We start from the raw sequence: 22,360 nt of genomic DNA on the forward strand, positions 1-22,360 counted from the left end.
CATGCTGAAACTGTGCCCACCCCATTGCCGGCAATGGAAAAAAAGTTGTGATACATCACAACACGTCAAGTGACATTGCGAGTTTGACACCCCTGTTTTAGAGGGATTGTCTTTTACTGTATAATGTCTATTAGAATAATTGTTTTGTTTCACAAAGATTATTTGGAATTTTGAGAGCAATATCTTGAGTGCAGACATAATGGCTATGTTGAGTATTCGCCAATAATGGTCAATTTTTCTCATGTGCATAATATTTAGCAGAAGGCTTTTTTGTGAAACTGTTCCATGCCAACACCACAGGTTCTGCCTTTATTGCTCAATTTATTTTGATAATGTGCAAACAAATCGATGTCAACTACCTATGTGGACCTAATCCTGCAGTTCCAACCATTCATTTAGTGACTATGCAAAGTTGAAACTGAAAAAAGTGACTTATGACCATTTTTCACATTTAATGGCCATTTTAACATCCCCGTGGTCACATGATCAAAATTTGGATGCTTGGCAACTGACTTGTATTTATGAAGGCTGGAGTGTCGTGGGATCATGTGATCACCTTTTGTGATGACAAGCAAATTCAATGGGGAAGTCAGATTCATTAAGCAATCATAACATGAATACTATACAAATTTTTTACTTCAAAAATAGTGGAAATATTTGACATCTGACAGATTGGATTAAATAAAGATTCTGAAATAAAACCATGCTGTATTTTATTCATCTCATTTGAAAATTATATTCTTCTAATATTTATATTAAGGTTGGGATAGAAAGCAAAGTCTGCTGTGGTGTATATTTTAATCAAGTTATCAAACAACAATGTTTTGATATGCAAAATATCCTTAAAGTAACCAATAAATGTGCAGAATTTGAAAATTAATTTTGCCTGGAAGATTGCCATTTGTGTAATAAAATCAAAATTAAAAATTTAACTTTGGTTAGAAAGATTTTTTAGCCCAGTTAAAGCTAGCTGCTTTTTTTAATAATTTAAAATGAATCAAATCAAACTCAGTGGACATGTCTATTGTATGAAATAGTTAATGTGTTGTTTGATTGAAACAAAATATATTAGTGATTTTTTTGCTGTATATTTTAACTAATCATTTGTTTTCTAAATTAATAGTGGAAAACATTACAGCAGTTGGAACTCAAACTCATATATAGCACATTCCCACCTGTGCATAGCCTTTCATACTGGGATTTTTAAACACACTAATTTTCCCAGCTGACTGTTTAATGTATTTAAAATGAAGAACATAATTTGTTGTTGTTTTGCTGGATTAATTGAATACAGTTAAGTAATAAAAAGGATTATTAGTAATTCTTTCTGAATATCATTTAACCTTCACTTTTGACCCTCACGTGAATAAGAGCAGAATGGAAAATCATCATAGATTCTTTTCCTTGAACTTTTCACAATATAAAAAAATGAAGGGGAAAAAAGCAAGATTCAGTTACAGTATTATATTTGTACAGCTGTATCTCATTGAATTGAGGCTTATGTTACACACAGTTTGTGATAGGAAGTATATGCTTTTAAAACAACTGAAGAGACAGATCTTTAACCTCCACACTTTTTAGATGTTTTGTTTTAGTTTGCTCATTTAGCTTCTGCCATATTCCTAGGAAGTATTTAAAATGTAAATTATTGTGCACTATTGTAGTTTGAATGAATAACTTAGTCCCTAATGAACTAATTATGAAGGGTGGATTAAGTTATTTTGTTTTTCTTAAATATTGAAATTTAAGAATACTGTATACTTGAACAAAAGATTTTGTTGTTATTTTTTAAAAAATCTCTTAGAGTGGGTATTAGGGATTGTTTTCCAGGTTTAAATCAGTGGCAGGGAGATCTAGCTGTATAGATTGTGAGATCTTCATGCAGTTATGGATGATTAAATTGTTTCCTCTAACAGGTTATCATTTGCTGGTTATCAACATTAATATCTATCTTTACAATAGTTTGAAATTTGTCCAATATCTTGGTCTTAAGATGTTTTAATGCATTTCATTTAACAGATTTAAATTTTGGTATTAAGCACTATGCTCTCAATGTGGTTTTGGCAGAGAATACTGTTGTATTAATTTTTAGAATATCATATAGCAAATGTATCTCAGTTTAACGGCATGTTTGCATTATTGTAGAAAGGGGTTACCCCGGGCTCCTGTCTAGTCAATTTTAATATTATCATCATAGGCTTTATTTAAACTACTCATCAAAACTTATAAATATAACAAGGCAAAATCTGGAGTCACCAATCATCTTCAGTCAGTGATGTTCTTAAGGCTTTCTCACACCTCTAAGGCTGTACATCTGTCAAACTTGAAACAGTTAGTCATTTTAGTTGAGTTTGCCAAACATGTATTCACATATTCAAGATTTATAAAATAGTGATCTTAGACCTTCTTTAAATAAATGGCAATAATAAGTGGCTATTGATATTGGATATCGAAGTGAGATAAAGAACAATATGCATGTGTTGGGATAAAGCAGGGATCTCCAAACCTGGCAACTTTAAGCTTATGGACTTCAGCTTCCAAAATTTCTTAGCCAGCCATGTCTGGAAATCTCTGGGCTAGCTTGTGTCTCCTTTCCCTTCTCCTGAGTGAAAATATAGGAATGGTGGCCATAAAGTGTTAATCAGCATTTCATAAGCATTTCTAGGCTTGTGTAAAGTGCAGGGTTGCTGCCAAATAGGCAAAACTAGGAACACAAGTTCAGGTAGAATTGTTGGACCTTAAGAGGACTTTTCACGCTTGAAGTTTATCTGGTATAACAGTAAAGTATAAAAAGTGGGTGAGGGATTGCCAGGATTGTATCTCTCTCTAAAAATTTTATCTGCCAATGTTGTCTTTATTTCCCAGTATGAAATTTATTTATTTATACTGACAGCCGTGGATAGGAAAGTATTACAGAGGGTGGTGAGCACAGCACAAAACATTGTGGGCTGTCCCCTGACACCACTGGATGACATCGCCAGGGTTTGCTGCCATGGAAGAGTGAGAAAAATTCTCAGGGATGACTCACACCCTGGTCGGTACCTCTTTACTCTCCTACCATCGGGTTGGAGATACAGGAGTATAGCCAGCCGTACCAACAGGCTGAAGAATAGTTTCTATCCATGGGCTGTCAGGCTTTTGAATGGGAAATAATTTTATAATTTTATGTATAATTGACTTGCGAGGCCGGTGTGTTGTGCAATTAGCTCATATGGTGTAACAAGATGGTGGGTTTGTTGTCACTGTGAGTTGTGAGGGGGGGCACAAAGGGAGGCTCAGCCAATCTCAATGTATACATGGTTGTACTTTGACAATAAAGGTTCATTCATTCATTCATCTATCTGTTTACATATGTTATGAGCCAGACAGGCAAGACTAGGCAGGCCTCAAGAGAGTTCTTGGAAAGGGTTAAACAAATGATCCTCAATGGACCAGTCAGGCTCCACTTTCAGTCCCCTAAGGAACAGCTCATAAAGCATCCTCCAAGTCCACAAGGCACAAGTCCAGAGAGAAAGCAAGGGCAGTTCTCAGAGGAAGACAAAATTCCATGACAAGGAACAGTTTTCTAAAGGGCACAGTGAAACACAGGACAAACACAATTCACAAACAAGGGCACAGTTCAAACCAAAAGGCCAAGAGCACTTCTCGAAACAAGATGGGATCCAAGGCAAGGCAGATCTGAAGGGAGGATTTTCAGGGCTAGGGTAAACCAAGAACAGTTCTCAAAACAAGGCAGAAGCAATCTTTAAAGCAAAGGAGTTTGAGTCACAGCCAAGGGAGTGTAATCCAAAGACAAACACTTGTTCCTGGCAAAAGCCCCTCCTCATAGCGTCTCCTTAAATGTTACTCTCCGGGTGAACCTCATGAGCAGGGTTGGGGCACCCTCGAGTAGGTTGCACTTTGCTGACTCTGCCATCTTTCCATTCTTCGCACTTGGAATTGGCCAGAGGAAGCATTTGCTCATTCCAGAGCTCCAGAGCTCCTCTGCTCTGCTGCCTGCCCTTTCTGTCTCCTACCCACTTCCTTGATCAGCTTGGGCCCTTTCTTCTTTCCTGTCTACTTTTCTGAGGTCTGATGGACTGGGACTGCCTTGTCCTCCTGAGCCATATAGACTGCACCATCCCCCTGCACCATCCCCTGCTCTATCTCCTCCTCCTCCTCCTCCTCAGGCTTTGATGGAACCATGACACTTTATATATTTTACTTACTGAATTATTATCAAACACCAAAAGAAAATATAACTACAAAATGAAAAATAAATAAAATGAGGAATTAATACATTACACAGAGATGGAGGTAGAGATGAGACTAAGTGACATAGATAATCAATATATAATGGAAGTAGTCATATCTGAGCAGATGTTAACCATTCACTGAAATGTCTATGATCAATTTGCTTATAAAAACCTCACTAATTCAGGGCAAACCGTATTTTCATTAAAGAAGCAATACTAAAATGGAACATTCTGTGGTGCAAGTGATAACACACCTGGATGTACAAGATTGCCTTAGTGACTTTATCTGAGAATATAAATATGTAGTCAAATATCAAGTTTCTGACTAATTACCCTTACTAATATCTTCAAAAGTTAAACAGTAAACAGGTTAGCATAAACACATTTCTATGCACAAAAGGTACTTTGTATAAAAATTTGTTTGGAATGAGGAAAAAATATACTACAGAGGCCTCTGTTGTGATTTGGTGCCAGCCAGTGGACTCGGCAGCTGAGTCTGGGGAATCAGGAGAGGAGGAGGAGGGGCCTGGAGACCCATCAGAGTCAGATGAAGGCTCTGATGAACTCCAGGACTTACAATCTGATGAAGAGCCTGGCCCTTCCACTTGTGTTCAGGCTGAGACCCAACTATCCTGGGAAGCTGAGTCAGATGCTGAGGACTCACAACTGGAAGACATCTTAGACGCTTGCAAATGCTGACAGGCAACAAAAGCAGGACAAAGGGAGGCAATGGGGCAACTCCAAGGGTGAAGGAGAAGCATTGAGAAGCCACGCTTAATAAAAAGGGAAGGTGTGTGCAGTGCTGGTTGCAGAAGACAACCATTTGCAAAGGACTCAAATTTCATGGGATCATGTTCTGATTGCCTTGCCTGTGAACAATTCTTTGTTTGAATTGTGTTCTGTGTGCCTTTGGACAATTCTCCGTTTGAATCATATTTTGTTTGTCTTTGCTTTGGAGATATTTTGCAGGTCTGTAAATATTATTAAAAGGGGTTTGTTTTTCCTGCGTTTCCAGCCTACTTGTTGGAAGAGGGGTTTGTCCTTGTGAGTTAACAAGGATTCACATAGGCTGGAACAGAACAGCCTCTTAAAAAACTTGACATTTTGGGTATGGGTCCAAGTCAAGAAGTTTCAATTGGTTGTCTAATGCATATTTTTCTGGACTAAAGGGATACACTAGGTGACATGAAAGACTACTCTTTTTTCCTTCAGAGGAAATGAACTCAGTAAGAATAGACTGAATCTCATCACATAGAAAGTGCTTAATTTAGCCTTTATTACTCTGGAAGAACTGCTAAACTAATTTTACCCATGAAGTACTTTTCAGGTCTTTTTATGCCCTGTCCACAAATTATGATTATCTACATACAAAGTTCAAAAAAGCCAATGTTTTTATTTTTTCCAGTCACGATCTCTCAAGGAACTCCTTCTGTGACCTCTCACAGAACCGCAGGGCCTCTTGAGAAAAGCTGGTTATGCCAATATTTTAAGCAACTCACTCACATGTGGACCTCTGTAAACCTTTCCTATTATTGAGGAAGATTAGTGGTATATTTTAAAATTGCTGGGAACATGTTACTGTTATCTTGAGAGAAGATTAAATAGATAAGTTACCTGGACAAGTGCATGTTTGCTACTGTATACTTAACCAAACCTTCCCTTGAAATCTTGACTCAAGTCTTTCTGTAGTTCTTTTTGTTCTGAACAATGGCATCATCTGTGACAAATTACAAAAAAATCTGTAAAAAAATCTGAGATGCAAAACAAACAAACAAAAACTGACAGGACCAAATTAATTGCTTGCCACCAATAATATAGGTTCACCTTTCTGTGACTTAAATCTGTCATAAAAGCCTTCTTTACATTAAATTTAAATTTTCAATCAGACAATCAATTTTTGACAAGTCCCATTTATTTACCATTTTTTTTTAAAAATCAATGAAAGGTTCTTGTATTCTGTGCCAAATTGAAGAATTCAGAGATTGTTTTGGACTTCCTGAATAGGAGAAGAAGAAAAAACCACCTGATTTTTCTGCAGTAAAGCATAAAACATGAAACATTTAACTTCAAAGGAATGTATGAATGAATCTACCTAAACCTAAAGAGTATGTAAAAGAAATTTCAGTGAATAAGCAACATAGATTTCTTTATTTCATAGTTACTTTTAAATTTAAATAAAAGGTAAAGGTAAAGGTTCCCCCGCACATGCGTGCTAGTCGTTTCCGACTCTAGGGGCCGGTGCTCATCTCCGTTTCAAAGCCGAAGAGCCAGCGCTTGTCCGAGGACGTCTCCGTGGTCATGTGGCCGGCATGACTAGACGCCAAAGGCGCACGGAACGCTGTTACCTTCCCACTGCGGTGGTTCCTATTTTTCTACTTGCATTTTTACGTGCTTTCGAACTGCTAGGTTGGCAGAAGCTGGGACAAGTAAGCGCCTTAAATATGTACTTATAAATCCCTTCATGGATTACTGCCTTGTCATGGCAAAGGGGCTTGCGTAATTCAATGAAGCTATGAGCTATGCCGTGCAGGGCCACCCAAGACGGAAAGGTCATAGCAGAGAGTTCTGACAAAACGTGATCCATTGGAGAAGGAAATGGCAACCCAGTATCTTTGCCATGAAAACGCCATGAACAGTACCAAAAGGCAATACGATATGATGCTGGAAGATGAGCCCCTCAGGTCGGAAGGCGTCCAATATGCTACTGGGGAAGAGCAGAGGGCTAGTACTAGTAGCGACAGAAAGAATGAAGCGACTGGGCCAAAGCCGAAAGAACGCTTAGCTGTGGATGTGTCTGGTGGTGAAAGGAAAGTCCGATGCTGTAAAGATTTTTTCTCCATAGGAACCAGGAATGTAAGATCCATGAATCAAGGAAAGCTGGATGTGGTCAAACAAGAGATGACAAGGCTGAACATCGACATCTTAGGTATCAGCGAACTAAAATGGACAGGAATGGGTGAATTTAATTGAGATGACCATCAGGTATACTACTGGAGGCAAGAATCCCTCAGAAGAAATGGAGTAGCCTTCATAGTCAATAAAAGAGTAGGAAAAGCAATACTGGGATACAATCCTCAAAATGACAGAATGATCTCAGTTCGAATTCAAGGCAAACCATTCAATATCACAGTAGTCCAAGTCTATGCCCCAACCACCGGTGCTGAAGAGGATGAAATTGACCGGTTCTATGAAGCCCTACAGCACCTTATAGAACTAACACCCAAAAATGATGTCCTTATCATCATGGGGGATTGGAATGCTAAAGTAGGAAGCCAAAAGATAACCAGAATAACAGACAAGTTTGGCCTTGGAGCACAAAATGAAGCAGGGCACAGGCTGATAGAATTTTGTCAAGAGAATACGATGGTCATAGCAAACACTCTTTTACAACAACACAAGAGAGGCTTTACACATGGACATCACCAGACGGTCAACAAAGAAATCAGATTGTCTATATGATCTGCAGCCAAAGATGGAGAAGCTCTATACAGTCAGTAAAAACAAGACCAGGAGCTGACTGTGGCTCAGACCATGAGCTTCTTGTTGCAAAATTTCGGCTTAAACTGAAGAAAGTAGGGAAAAGCACTAGGCCGCTCAGGTATGAACTAAATCATATCCCTGTTGAATATAGAGTAGAGGTGACAAATAGATTTAAGGAATTAAATCTGATAGACAGAGTGCCTGAAGAACTATGGACAGAGGTTCACAATATTCTATAAGAGGTAGCAACCAAAACTATCCCAAAGAAAAAGAAATGCAAGAAAGCAAAATGGCTGTCTGAGGAAGCTTTGCAAATAGCTGAGGAAAGGAGAGAAGCAAAAGGCAAGGGAGAAAAAGAAAGATACACCCAATTGAATGCAGAATTCCAGAGAATAGCTAGAAGAGATAAGAATGCCTTCTTAAATGAACAGTGCAAAGAAATAGAAGAAAACAATAGAATAGGGAGGACCAGAGATCTTTTCAAGAAAATTGGAGTGATGAAGGGAACGTTTCATGCAAAAATGGGCATGATAAAGGACCAAAATGGCAGGGACCTAACAGAGGCAGAAGAGATTAAGAAGAGGTGGCAAAATTACACAGAAGAACTATACAAGAATGAGCTTAATGTCCCTGATAATCACAATGAGGTGGTCACTGACCTCGAGCCAGACATCCTAGAATGTGAAGTGTGCATATAAGTTAAATAGGCAGGGTGACAGTATATAGCCTTGCCAGACTCCTTTCCCAATTTTGAACCAATCAGTGCTTCCGTGTCCAGTTCTCACTGTTGCTTCTTGGCCCACATATAGGTTTCTCAAGAGACAAATAAGATGGTCTGGTATACCCATCTCTTTAAGAACTTGCCACAGTTTGTTATGATCCACACAATCAAAGGCTTTAGCATAGTCAAAGAAGCAGAAGTAGATGTTTTTCTGGAACTCTCTAGTTTTCTTCATGATCCAGTGTATGTTGGCAATTTGATCTCTAGTTCCTCTGACAGTATTCCAGCTGAGCTATTCAAAATCTTAAAAGACGATGCAGTAAAAGTGCTACACTCAATTTGCCAGCAAATTTGGAAAACTCAACAGTGGCCACAGGATTGGAAAAGATCAGTTTACATTCCAATTCCAAAGAAAGGCACTCCCAAAGAATGTTCAAACTATCGCACCATTGCACTCATTTCTCATGCTAGGAAAGTTATGCTTAAAATCCTACAAGCTAGACTCCAGCAGTATGTGGATCGAGAACTACCAGAAGTACAGGCAGGATTTCGAAGAGGCAGAGGAACTATAGATCAAATTGCCAACATACGCTGGATCATGGAGAAAGCTAGAGAGTTCCAGAAAAACATCTACTTCTGCTTCATTGACTATGCTAAAGCCTTTGATTGTGTGGATCATAACAAACTGTGGCAAGTTCTTAAAGAGATGGGTGTACCAGACCATATTTTTTTTATTAAAAAGTTTTATAAAAGTTACAATACAAACCCCAATCCCAAAACCACCCCCCTCCCCCTCCCCCACTTCCCAGAACTGAATACAGGGTTACAAAAATAACAATCAAAATCTAAATAACATTAACCAACTATATATGTAACCAAGTTCCTAACGCACTTTAACTCCCCTTTAACATAAACACAAACAAGATAAAAGTAAACATAATAATAACATAAAAACAAAATAATATCCATATTATTAAACAATACTAATAATAAAAATAATAATAAAATATAATAAAAACTAATAAAAATACCATAAAAACAAACTAATATTAATAATATCATTCTATAATTTATTCATAAGCTAGATGAAACTTTTTAGTCCCCTATTTGTTCTGAATATAATCTATCCATCTTCTCCAGACCGAAATGTATCTTTCTTGTGAATGATCCTTCAAATAAGCAGAAATCTTAGCCATTTTTGCCAAATTTGACACCTGAAGTGACCAATCTTCTATAGTAGGCAAACTATGTTTCTTCCAATATTGTCCCACCAATAACCGTGCTGCTGTTATCAAATTCAACATCAAATTTGTTTCTTTAGTATCACAATCTATAACAATACCCAATAAAAACAATTGTAGAGAAAATTTTATCTTTCTCTTAAAAATCTTTTGAATATTCCACCAAATTTTAATCCAAAAAACTTTAACATTTCTACAAGTCCACCATATATGATAATAGGTAGCATCCAAATTACCACATCTCCAACATTTGGGCTGTACGTTAGGATACATGCAGGACAATTTTTTGGGATCCAAATGCCATCTATAAAACATTTTATAAAAGTTTTCTCTTAAATTTTGAGCCTGGGTAAATTTCACATTTCTAACCCAAATTACCTCCCATGTATCCAATGAAATTGGTTCTTGAATATTTTGAGCCCACGTTATCATACAATCTTTAATTAATTCTGTTTCAGAATCCAATTCTATTAAAGCATTGTATATTCTCTTTATATGCACTCGGTTTTGATCTTTGTTTTACCAAATTTTCATCAGTTAATGTAATACCAATTTTCTGATCTATCTTCCACCTCGTTTGCAATTGAGTATATTGAAACCAAGACTGTATGATATTTTCTTGTTTTAACTCACCTAATGATTTTAATTGCCAACCATTCCCTATCCATCTAAGTAACTCCTTATATAAAGTCATATCCAAACTCACACCCACAGATACACCCTCTATCGCATGCCCGGGAATCCCCCAAATTGGTATTTTATAATTTAACTTATAATAATATTTTTTTACATATGCACAATAAGGCGCTTCTTAAAATGTGAGATTTAAATGCCTTATCCACTTTTTTATCATAAACTAAATATGCATGCCACCCATCCCTCAAGGTAAAGTAATCTTTCATTTGTTAAATTAAGCCAGTCACTAACCGCTGATAAAACAACTGCATCATAATATAATTTCAAATTAGGCACTTTAAGTCCTCCTCTTTCCCGTACATCTTGTAAAATCTTAAATTTAACTCTCGGGTCTTTTGCCTACCCAAATAAATTTATTAATACCCTTTTGCCACTCATCCAAATTCGCATCCTTTTTCAATATAGGTATCGTTTGGAAAAAAAAGAAACTCAAATTCTGCACATTTTAACAGCTGCAATTCTCCCCAACAGAGATAATTGTAATTTTTTCCAACTATCTAACTCCTTTTGTACTTTTTGCCATAATATCTCATAGTTGTTCTTATATAATTTCACATTTGAAGCTGAAATATATACTCCCAAATATTTAACCTTTTTCACTATTTCAAAACCCGTTAGTTTTACTAACTTTTCTTTTTCATTCATAGTCATATTTTAGATAATATTTTACTCTTATAATTATTTATCTTAAAACCAGAAACTTTCCCATATTGAGTTATAATTTCCATTAAATCTGTAACCGATTGAGTCGGTTGAGATAGTGTAACAACCAAGTCATCCGCAAATGCTCTTAACCTATCATCATTCTGCTTTATTTTTATTCCCCTTATTTTAGTTGATACACGAATTTTAATCAATAAAATCTCCAATGTTAAAACAAACAACAGTGGTGAAAGGGGGCATCCCTGTCTTGTACCTTTTTCAATTTTAAATGCATCTGTTAATCCCCCATTGATTATAATTTGTGCCAATTGTTGTTGATATATAGCCTTAATAGATTGCAAAAATGTATCCCCAAAATTCATCTTATCAACAACTTTCAATAAAAATTGCCAATTCAATTGATCAAACGCTTTTTCAGCATCTAAAAATATCAGTGCCGCAGGGACTTGGTTGTTCTTATCCAAATACTCTATTAAATTTACAATTTGTCTTACATTATATTTCATATGTCTTCCAGTTATAAATCCAGACTGATCACTGTGAATCATTTGTTTCAAAACCTGCATTAATCTATTTGCCAATATTTTTGCAAAAATCTTATAATCTATATTTAAAAGCGATATAGGTCTATAATTCTTTGGTTGAGTGGGACCTTGCTCCTCCTTTGGAATCAGCGATTATAAAAGCCCTTCTCCAGGACAGAGGCACCACCCCTCCAGCCTGGATATTGTTAAATAATTCCGTTAACGGTTCTACCATCTCTGCAAATAATAATTTATAATAAGTTGCTGATAACCCATCTGTACCAGGAGCCTTACCCAATTTTAACTGTTTAATTGCTGAAATGATTTCCTCAGAAGTGATTAATCGATTCATCTCCTCCCATTGCTCATTTGAGAGCGTAGGAATATGTGCTTCCTGTAAATACTTATCTATATCTAAAGCTTGTGTATTCTCACTAGCATATAAATTTGCATAAAAATCTAAAAAAACCTTTTTAATCAAATTTTGTTGATAAACCTCTTTACCCTTATATTCTATTTTCTCTATAGTGCGTAATTTCTGTTTTTTCCTTAATTGATAAGCTAACCACCTACCAGGTTTATTTGCATTATAAAAAGTATTATGTTTCACATACCGCAAGTTAGTTGCAACCTGATCCGCCATTAACATATTAAATCACTCTTTCAGCAAATTTATTGAATCCCTTACTCTCTTATTTAATGGGTTCAAAATAAGAGCTTTCTCTTTCAACTTAATTTCTTCTTCCAACTCTTTACATTTTTGCATCTGCTTACGCCTATGTCTATTATGCATATAAATCAAAACCCCTCTCATATAAGCTTTACTAGCATCCCAAACCATTTCAATCGAAGTACCTTTATGCATATTCAAAGCAAAAAAATCTTTCAAATGTTCCCCACATTTCTCTGAGAACTCATCATATCTAAATAAATTTTCATTCAATCTCCAAGATCTTCTAATCCCATCTTCATTAAACAACTCCATCCATACCGGACTATGATCCGATAGTGTTCTGGAAAAAATCTTGACCTTTTTAACCCTAGAAAAAAGATCATTAGTAATTAAAAAAAATCAATTCTGGAAAACGATTGATGCCTGTCTGAAAAGAAGGTAAAGTCTCTGTCCTCCAAATTTTGCTTCCGCCAAATATCTCTTAATTCCAAATCATCTTTCAAATCAAAAAAGGCTTTAGGCAGTTTAGAATGATTAGGGGTATTTTTAAAAGATCCCTCCTTATCCTTACATGAGTCCAAAACACCATTCCAGTCACCCATCATAATAACAGGTTTATAATCCAATTGAGTTATTTTGTCATGTAAAAGCTTATAAAACTTCCTTTGCTGTTGATTAGGTGCATAACATATCTTCCTTGTATATCAGTCTCAATTAATCTAACTGGTAAGTCTTTTCTTGAGTAGATAACCACTCCACTCTTTTTATCTGGAGCAGATGCAATAAAATGTAATCCCAGTTGGGAATTAATCAAATACCTTTGATCTTTCGCACAAATATGAGTTTCTTATAAGCAAACAATATCATTTTTATGTTGCTTCAGGTAATGAAATACTTTCTTTCTTTTTTGTGGTGAATTCAGGCCATTAACATTCCAAGTCAGGAACTTTGTCGTCATTCTTTGCGACCTGAAGCCTATAGAACAATGCCTGAAGATCCTCAGTTGGTCTCTTTGGTCTTGCTCCTCCCACCGCCTCAGTAGTAATAGGGCCTTGTATTGTAGAACCAGAATCTATCTTCTGTTTCAATTGCTCCTTTTCTTTACGTTTATATGCAGCCCGTGTCATTCTCTGCTCCCTTGGATCATCCTTTAACACCAAAAACTGTTCAGTAGACTCAGCCTGCTGTGCCTCTCCAGCAACCAATGACATTGCTCCTTCAGTTTGCTGTTTATCTTCCAACTTTTCTTCTTTTCTCCCAAGTCGTGGAGATGGTGGTGAACCTGCTTTCAGGACATGAATATAAAAATCTTTTGCCTTTGAAATCGTGTTAAGTCGATATCGTGTCCCTGCATAATTCACCAGCATTTCGATAGGTATCTCCCATCTGAACTGAATCTGTCGATTTTTAAGCTCTTCAGACAGGAAACCAAAATCTTTTCTCTTTCTCAAAATTTTTGGAGGTATTTCTTTTAAAATTATAATATCCTGACCTGCCATTTGAAATCACTGTTGATAAAAGGCCTGGATAATTGCATTTCGGAGTGACCTCTTAGAACAGACATGTCAAACACAGGGCCCGGGGGCCAGATCTGGCCCGCGAAGTGCTTTCATGTGGCCCGCGAAGCCATCCTGGAAACAGTGAGGGAATGGCCCCCACTGCCTTGGCCCCGGCCCAGAGACCCTCCTTCTGCCAGAGACCCTCAGATCTGTCCCAATCCTGCCCAGGCCCCATAGGCACCCTTGATGCGAACGATGTAGAGCTGGCCATGCCCACCCAGTAGGCCATATGCACTCTAGCCACGCCCACCCAGTAGGCCACGCCCACACAGGCCATACCCACCCGGTCCCTTGAGGGCAACCGCAATGCTGATGCGGCCCTCAATGAAATTGAGTTTGACACCCCTGTCTTAGAAAAATAAATCACCACATCTCTAGGTAAAATTTTCTGCCTCGCAATCCAAGAATTAACCCTAAATATTTTATCCACCTCTCTTGATAATTCCTCAGGATCACATCTCAAAACGGGAGGTATATCTTTTGCTACCTCCTCCTTCAAGTCTTCACGTGGGTTCTCTTTCAATCCTCTTATTCTCAAGGCAAATTCCATGTCTCTATATTGTGAGATAGTCACCTCATCCTCCGTTCTATCAATTTTATTTTCAACTGTGGCAATTCTGCTTTCTAATTTTGCACTATTTTCCACAACCTCATCCACACGATCATCTAAACATTCAATGTGTGTTGCCAACCCTTGGAGTGCAAGCAATATGTCTTCTCTCATCTCTCTATTTTTACTCTCAAAAAGATCAGCCATCTCCTCCTTTATTTGTTGAGCTGTTTGTTGAGCTTGAAGCTTCAAAGCATCCTGCAAATCCTTAAGTGTAAATGCAGGTGGTGGGGGAGAAGGTGGAGGAGATTTGGGCTTCGATGTGGATTGCATTGCAGGCTGTATTACAGGAGAGGAAATTGAACTTTTAGGAACAACAGGAATTCCCTGCCGTCTTGAAGCCATTTTCCTGCTTGTTAAAATTCACTTTCCCTTATCGCTTTCACTTTCCCTCTGCACTTCAAGATAAATAAAGTCCCAGAAAAATCTTTAAAAACTTTAAAAAATCTCAAATACACAAAAATCCAATATGTTATTCAAAATTTTGTTACAAAATATATCTCTTTTTTCACGCTTTGTTCTTTCAAAAAACAAAAGAAAAACATTCCGGCGCCATCTTTTCCCTTTCAAAATCAAATTAGGGTATGGAGAAGATTAATACTCCCCAAGTTAAAGTTCCAAATACTTGCAAATTTATCTCCTCCTGATCAGCTCTGTCTGCTTTCAAATCAATCACAGATCGCTATAATCAGCAGATGTGGATGTGGCATCTAGCTTCGCCCCATCAGCTCAGAGCAAAGGCGTCCTGGATTCGGAGAAAGCCTCGGGCTCTGAGGGAGCTCTCACCCTCCAACCCCCAGATATTTCTGGGGGTCTAGGGGAGCTCTACCTCTACCCGAGGAAAGCTCACCTCCCCTTCTTCTCCCGAGGGGGAGGTTTACAAGCTGCGGGACAGCTGACTTTCACTGACTCTGCGGTTCTGACGAAACCTCAGGACGGGCAGCTGAAAAAAGCCACCATTCGTGTGGCGTTACCACCGGAAGTCATCCAGACCATCTTATTTGTCTCTTGAAAAACCTATACGTGGGCCTAGAAGCAACAGTGAGAACTGGACATGGAACCACTGATTGGATCAAAATTGGGAAAGGAGTCTGGCAAGGCTGTATACTGTCACCCTGCCTATTTAACTTATGTGCAGAGCACATCATGAAAGGCAGGGCTAGATGAGTCAAAAGTTGGAATTAAGATTGCCGGAAGAAATATCAACAACCTAAGATATGCAGATGATACCACTCTAATGGCAGAAAGTGAAGAAGAACTAAAGAGCCTCTTGTTGCGGGTGAAGAAGGAGAGTGCAAAACTTGGGTTGAAACTTAACATTAAGAAAACCAAGATCATGGCATCCGGCCCTCTCAATTCCTGGCAAATAGATGGGGAAGAAATGGAGGTAGTGACAAATTTTATTTTCCTGGGCTCCAAGATCACTGCAGATGGGGACTGTAGCCAAGAAATTAAAAGACACTTGCTCCTGGGGAAGAAAGCCATGGCAAATCTAGACAGCACACTAAAAAGCAGAGATATCACCCTGTCAACAAAAGTGCATATAGTCAAGGCTATGGTCTTCCCAGTTGCAATGTATGGCAGTGAAAGTTGGACCATAAAAAAGACTGAGTGCCAAAGAATTGAGGCCTTTGAACTGTGGTGCTGGAGAAGACTCCTATGAGTCCCTTGGACTGCAAGGCAATCAAACCGGTCAGTCCTAGAGGAGATCAACCCTGACTGCTCTTTAGAAGACCAGATCCTAAAGCTAAAACTCAAATACTTTGGCCACCTAATGAGAAGGAAGGACTCACTGGAGAAGAGCCTAATGCTGGGAAAGATTGAGGGCAAGAGAAGAAGAGGACGACAGAGAATGAGGTGGCTGGATGGAGTCACTGAAGCAGTAGGCGTAAGCTTAAATGGACTCCAGACTATGGTAGAGGACAGGAAGGCCTGGAGGAACATTGTCCATAGGGTCACGATGGGTTGGACACGACTTCGCAGCTAACAACAAATGTACTTATAAAAACATACAGGTCTGTTAAAATGCTAGAGTCTTTACTTTACAGATTTATTTTTTATATATTCTTTTCCAGGTTAAAAATAAACAATTTTCTGACAATTATATAATTAAATAGAATGTTGGAAATAAATTATGTATATAGGTTTGGATGTCTATGTGTTCATCTGTCTTTCCATCAGCAGAGTAACTAAAAACTGAATAGTACAGAGCAAACGTTTGGTATGGCAGGAAATGCTGGCCAAAGGAAAGACTGAGTATGGAAATGGGTTAGTTCAAGCAAGGGTTTCCTCTTGAATACAAGCACATCCATGTACTCAGATGCAATATGCTATGTTATTACATAGAAGAAAATAAAATGTCTCCTACTGCTATGAAAGAAGTTCTGGAAAGAATTCTACATGCTCTGCATTCTGTCAGGTATTTTTTTTCAGAAGTAAATGCTAGGATATTGATTGGACCAACACTTTACATATGCTTTCCATAGATTGAAGCATCAGGCATATTTCTAAATGCAGAATTTCTGTGTACATGAAAGGGTATATTTTAAAACTATAAATTTCATCATAATATTGAATGGTTCACAAAATATTTTTCTTTTATTGCAGAGATTAATTTTTTATGGGCTGGACATCAAACACATCATAGTTCTGAACATTATAACTTATTCACAGCATTAAGGCAATCTGTTTTGCAAAAATTTGCATCATGGGTGAGTATGTCCAGTGTGTAGTGCATGTCAAAGACAAAAAAAAGGAGTAAAGCAATTAAAGATTTTTCAGAGTTTTAGAAACCATAAACAATCTGTAAATTGAACTAGAACATTTTTTGTATTTAGATACAACAAACCTAGATGTGCAGTGCCCTTATGTATGAAGATTTAGTCTACATGACTTTTCTGCCATTCTGTGTGTACTCAAGAAATGATATTCTGAGTAGAAGCATTATTCAAATGGAACTTATTTTCAGTTGAAGATATGTTTAGCATCAAATTATGATGCATCTGTTCATTTGGGCATCAAATTAAAATGTGGTCCTGATCTGATTTTTAAATTGTTTCTGTTTTCAAACTCATTTTAATGAGACATGGTTTAAAAATAAATTTCAAAAATGTAACTCCTTAGGTATATTATCTGCTTGTAAGACATTCTAATATATTATTTGTCTGTCTCTATGGTATTTATTGGAGGGACGCAGTGGCTCAGTGGGTTAGGATGCTGAGCTTGTCGATCAGAAGGTCGGCAGTTTGGCAGGTCGAATCCCGAGTGCCGCGTAACAGAGTGAGCGCCTGTTACTCGTCCCAGCTTCTGCCAACCTAGCAGTTCGAAAGCACGTAAAAATGCAAGTAGAAAAATAGGGACCACTATGGTGGGAAGGTAACAGCGTTCCGTGCGCCTTTGGCGTCTAGTCATGCCGGCCACATGACCACGGAGATGTCCTCGGACAAGCGCTGGCTCTTCGGCTTTGAAAAGGAGATGAGCACTGGCCCCTAGAGTCAGAAACGACTAGCACGCATGTGCGGGGGAACCTTTACCTTTACTTTACCTTACGGTATTTATTACACTAAAAATAAAAAACCCAACCCTAGATTACCATGAAATAGCATTTACCCAGTGTGTCCAATAAAAAAAAGAATAATTTGACCATTATTAATTCAAAGGTAGTAGAAACAGTGAACATAACTTATTTTGAAATGTTGGAATTTACTATATGTATACATTAAAAAAATAAAGTGGGTATTAACATATTTATTTGTAACTGATGAGAATTGTACCAAAATAAAATGATTGTATTATATTCCCTCTAAATTATAAAAATATAAAATATAAAATGGGCTTGTTGCAAGCCACTCAGAGTGGGCTCTTTTCCTTAATGACTCTGTTTATTGCTCAGTTTAGCTTCTTTCCTTCCTTAAGACAGTTAATTTGTCAAATGATCAAATACACCATGACCTCCATGGTGGATATGAGGGCAATTTTACTGTGACAGCCATTGATGACTATTCCTTCTCACACTAATGCTGTAATTTGAACCAGAGCTACAAGAGGGTGAAGAAGTATTTTCTGTTTTCACAGAGGTAGTAGTCAACTTGCTGACTGATGATAACGAAGCCTTTAGAATGGAATAGTCACAATTTTAAAAGTCAAAACATAGTTTATTAGTAAACAGTAGGAAATATGGAAATAGGTTCATTGAAAATAACTTTAAAATGGAGTTGCAAACTATCTCACCTTATATTATGCCTACTTCCTTGAACATAATTCTCTACTGTTTTTACTGTGAGTTATTTCCACAATGCTGTAAAGGCTTTCAGACAATGCATTTAAATTTAAATTTAAATTTGTTTTTGTTTTTTGATATATTTCACCAACATCTTCCTAAAAGCTCTGTCATTTAGATTTATATAAATTTAAATAAGTATTACAAAAATGTGCTAATATAATAGCTAATAAAATGAACAGTCTACACTGTTTAGCATCATTGACAATTGGAACCAAACTCATAAATAAATTAAGAAGCAAGCAGATTATGTGGGTGAAGTTTTTCTCTTAATTAAAATGAGTTGTTCTTGTAGATATGAGAGTTTATTAACTATGGAATTAGGACATGTTTATATAAGAACTTGTTTCAGAATGAGACCAAACATTCTAATTTGTGTGGCATTATGAAAGTCTGTGGTCTCCAGTGAAGCAATTGGTTTCTATTTTCAGATTGACTCAGTAGAGAAACAAAAGTATTTTACGCTGCTTGTTCTGTTTCAATAATTTTTTTTGTGATGCCAAAATGGAAAATAATCAGCTTCTCATAATCTTTCTTTGTTGCTTTGGAAAAGGCTATATGCTGTCAGTTCATAATTTTCTATTTCCCTGATAATAACTGTTCCAAATTCTTCTCTTAAAATGCTTTATATAAATACACATAGTTATATAAGCCTTTGTTGGATTACACTGCTAATGTTTTTGGCCTGAAGGTTTTCAGATTCTTTCTTAATGATAATTAAATGGAGGCACATGAGTTGTATGGAAAGTATTGCTCCTTTAGGAATTCATCATTCTGACTAGTAAGGTGTTCCATATCAAAAGAGCAACAAGGAAAATAGTTTAAAAATTTAAAATAATAAAACATGGCAACCCATTTTGTTATTTTCTCATCTTTATCGCTACTAGATTTCAAAGAAACATATTTCACAGTATTAGACTATCATTGGATGCCAAGAGTTTTCTGTTATCTGGCTCTTTCTGTACATATTGCCTGAGACGTATCATGATTTTGCAGCTAACTTTACACCCACAACACAGAGAGTTGCACAATGGAATCCAACCTTCCCCAGCTTGATTTTGGCTTAGAAAAATAAAATTTTAGTCCAGTGGACTTAGAGGATAATAGATTGATGAAATTACGTTATTTAATTTCTTAAATTCCTTACTTGACAAATTTTGATTTAAAAAAAAATATTTTGGTCATTATTATTCTCTTTTTTTAAAGGTATTTTACCTTCCAATGGCTTTTTGCATCCCACCTTCAGTATTCGCTGTTCATCTCCAGTTTAATCTCCTTTACCAGTTCTGGATACATACAGAGGTAATTTAGACATTTGACAATGTCTGAGCAGCCAAATTGCATCAATGTCTTGAAATCCTATGTGAAGCTGATTTATTGTATTAGAAAATTATTTTTATGACTCATTTGAAAGGAAGCACAAGCTTATTTTTATTTTTTATTCTCTACTATATATTCAGTTCTCAATTTTTTCTCCATGATATACTCAATTTATAAGAAGCCCAAAGGCACTTGGTTCCTGTTGTCATATTTGTTTGTTTTGTTTACTTTATGTGCTGCCAATCTCATTATCCATTATCTCAGTTGTCTTAAAAAATATTTGTTTGTTTAATTTACATGCTGCCCATCTCACTATCCAAAGTATTTTAAACCGTAGCAAGCAAAAACAATGTTCTTTTAGTATAATACTATATGTCTTCACTTTATAATAGGTTTAAAACAGCATCTCTATTTTTTATATCTTAAATATTTTAAGAAAAATAGGACCGCATTTATAATGCATTTATAAACAATGAATCAATTTTGCCATTGGCTTCCTTTCTTTCTCTTTTTAAAATATGCTTTATTTCAAGTATTTTTAATATGGCAAAATATGGATGTGAATTTTCTTGAATTTATGGCAGTGTGTTTTTATATTTTAATACACTTGTTGAACATGAATGATTGCATTTGCTATTTTCAATTTGTTATTTATTTTTTATATAGAACATGTATTATAGATAGTGGTCCTTTCCTTATAAGCTCTTAAAAGGACAGCTCAAAACCTGCCTAATATCTGTTAAATACATCATTACCACCATAATCATCAAAACATGAGGCTAAAATAATGACATTTAAAACCTGGAAATAGTTTTGAGTCCTTTATTAAATTGTAGTGGGGAAAAGAAGGATTTGTTTCAGCTCTGCTGGTAATTATTTTCTATAATAGGAAAGCTGCCATATAGAATGCTAAATTCATCAATCTCAAATATGGATCTTATTAATGTGTATTTCTTGATTACACTCTTTAAAATAGATTAATTAGATTAATTAAGAGTCTTTATTAGAATCTAGATTAGTGTCTTTGGTTTAAATGTTCAATGTTTATAATCCTTGGGGCGTATGATAGTCAACATCTGGCACAGCTGGAGGGTATCGGATTGAATTCAGACATTAACGGATGCCTCCCTATTATTCATGCCTTATGCTGACAATGGATTAATATTCATTTTAAAACTTTGAGTGTATAGACCTATTGAAGTTACATTGAATTATATGAGCTTTATTTTGAATAGTCATGCATCAGCTTCCCTGTAATTTGAATATTTCCCTTGTGTAATAATCTAAAATTTGAAAGTGGTTTGTATTAAATGTAGATATTCATATGAATATCTATGTGTGCAGTTCTGAGCATATGAAAACTTTCACGTGAATAATCCCAAGCCAGTATTCATAGAGACTACGAGATTACTTCAGGGATGCAGGGCTCCAGGCATATGTGACATAATTAGATTGCTTGATTCAGACATACCAGAAAGACCATCTGAGTTGAGGTCCAATAGGAAGCAGAGTCCCTTATCAAACATAAGTGAAATAGTTGCATTATATACCAAGTTCACTCATAGGTTTAGAAATGTGGGTTTAGAAATAAAAGAACAAAAAAACCAGATGCCAGTACTCTGCTCTCAAGATAATTTATTACAAATATGACCTTGTGTTTCTTCTCTAAACAGTTTTGAACCCTAAATCTTCACTTCTTCATACCCAGAATATAGTTATATTAGAATTCAATCCCCCATGAATCCCTTTATGTTCCCAACAGGCTGGTTCTTTTAGCTTGTTTTTACTTGCAAACCAAAAATATTATTGTTTCACTCCTCAGTGTAGAAATTTGGCTACCTCCATATTACACGCTTACTGAAGTAGAAAACTGCCTAATCAGATAGGAAAACATTTGGCGATGAATAAATCAGGGTTTGCCGAATATTTCAAAGTGTGCAAGCAGGCAGACAAGCACATATCCTAGGGTTTTTGCTGTTCGCAGGTCCCCTGTAGAGAATTCACATGGCAAGTATGGCCACCAAGTCCATCTGTAAAAATACATGGCTCGGTTATTTTGAATTAACACAACAACTTTAGTAGAAAAGCAAACCATGCTTTTATTTTTATGTTTCCTCACCAGATGCTCTCAAATATGGATTCATATTCTAAGGGTGTGAGTGTGTGTAAGTCAATCTGAATTTGGTAAACGAAAGTATAATAGTATGTGAAGAAAAATACATTATCTAACAGTTTAATCAGTATAAATAAAGTGATTTGCCTCCTAAACTTGATTGGCTGTTTGTTTATAGGAAATAGTTCATCATCATCATCATATATAATAATAATAATAATAATAATAATAATAATAATAATAATA

The 22,360-nt window shown here is 36.4% G+C and overlaps 1 protein-coding gene across 1 annotated transcript in view; it reads left to right on the plus strand.

Moving 5' to 3' along the window:
• Positions 1–22,360, plus strand: part of AGMO (alkylglycerol monooxygenase) — a 190,213-nt gene that overhangs the window by 75,527 nt on the left and 92,326 nt on the right. Inside the window, exons 4-5 of the mRNA XM_081343001.1 lie at positions 17,010–17,113; positions 19,888–19,983. Of these exons, the coding sequence (XP_081199127.1) occupies positions 17,010–17,113; positions 19,888–19,983 (200 nt within the window). The remainder of the gene's footprint in view (positions 1–17,009; positions 17,114–19,887; positions 19,984–22,360) is intronic.

The sequence above is a fragment of the Vipera berus genome (genome assembly GCF_964194415.1).
Source record: "Vipera berus genome assembly, chromosome: Z".
Lineage (NCBI taxonomy): Eukaryota > Metazoa > Chordata > Lepidosauria > Squamata > Viperidae > Vipera > Vipera berus.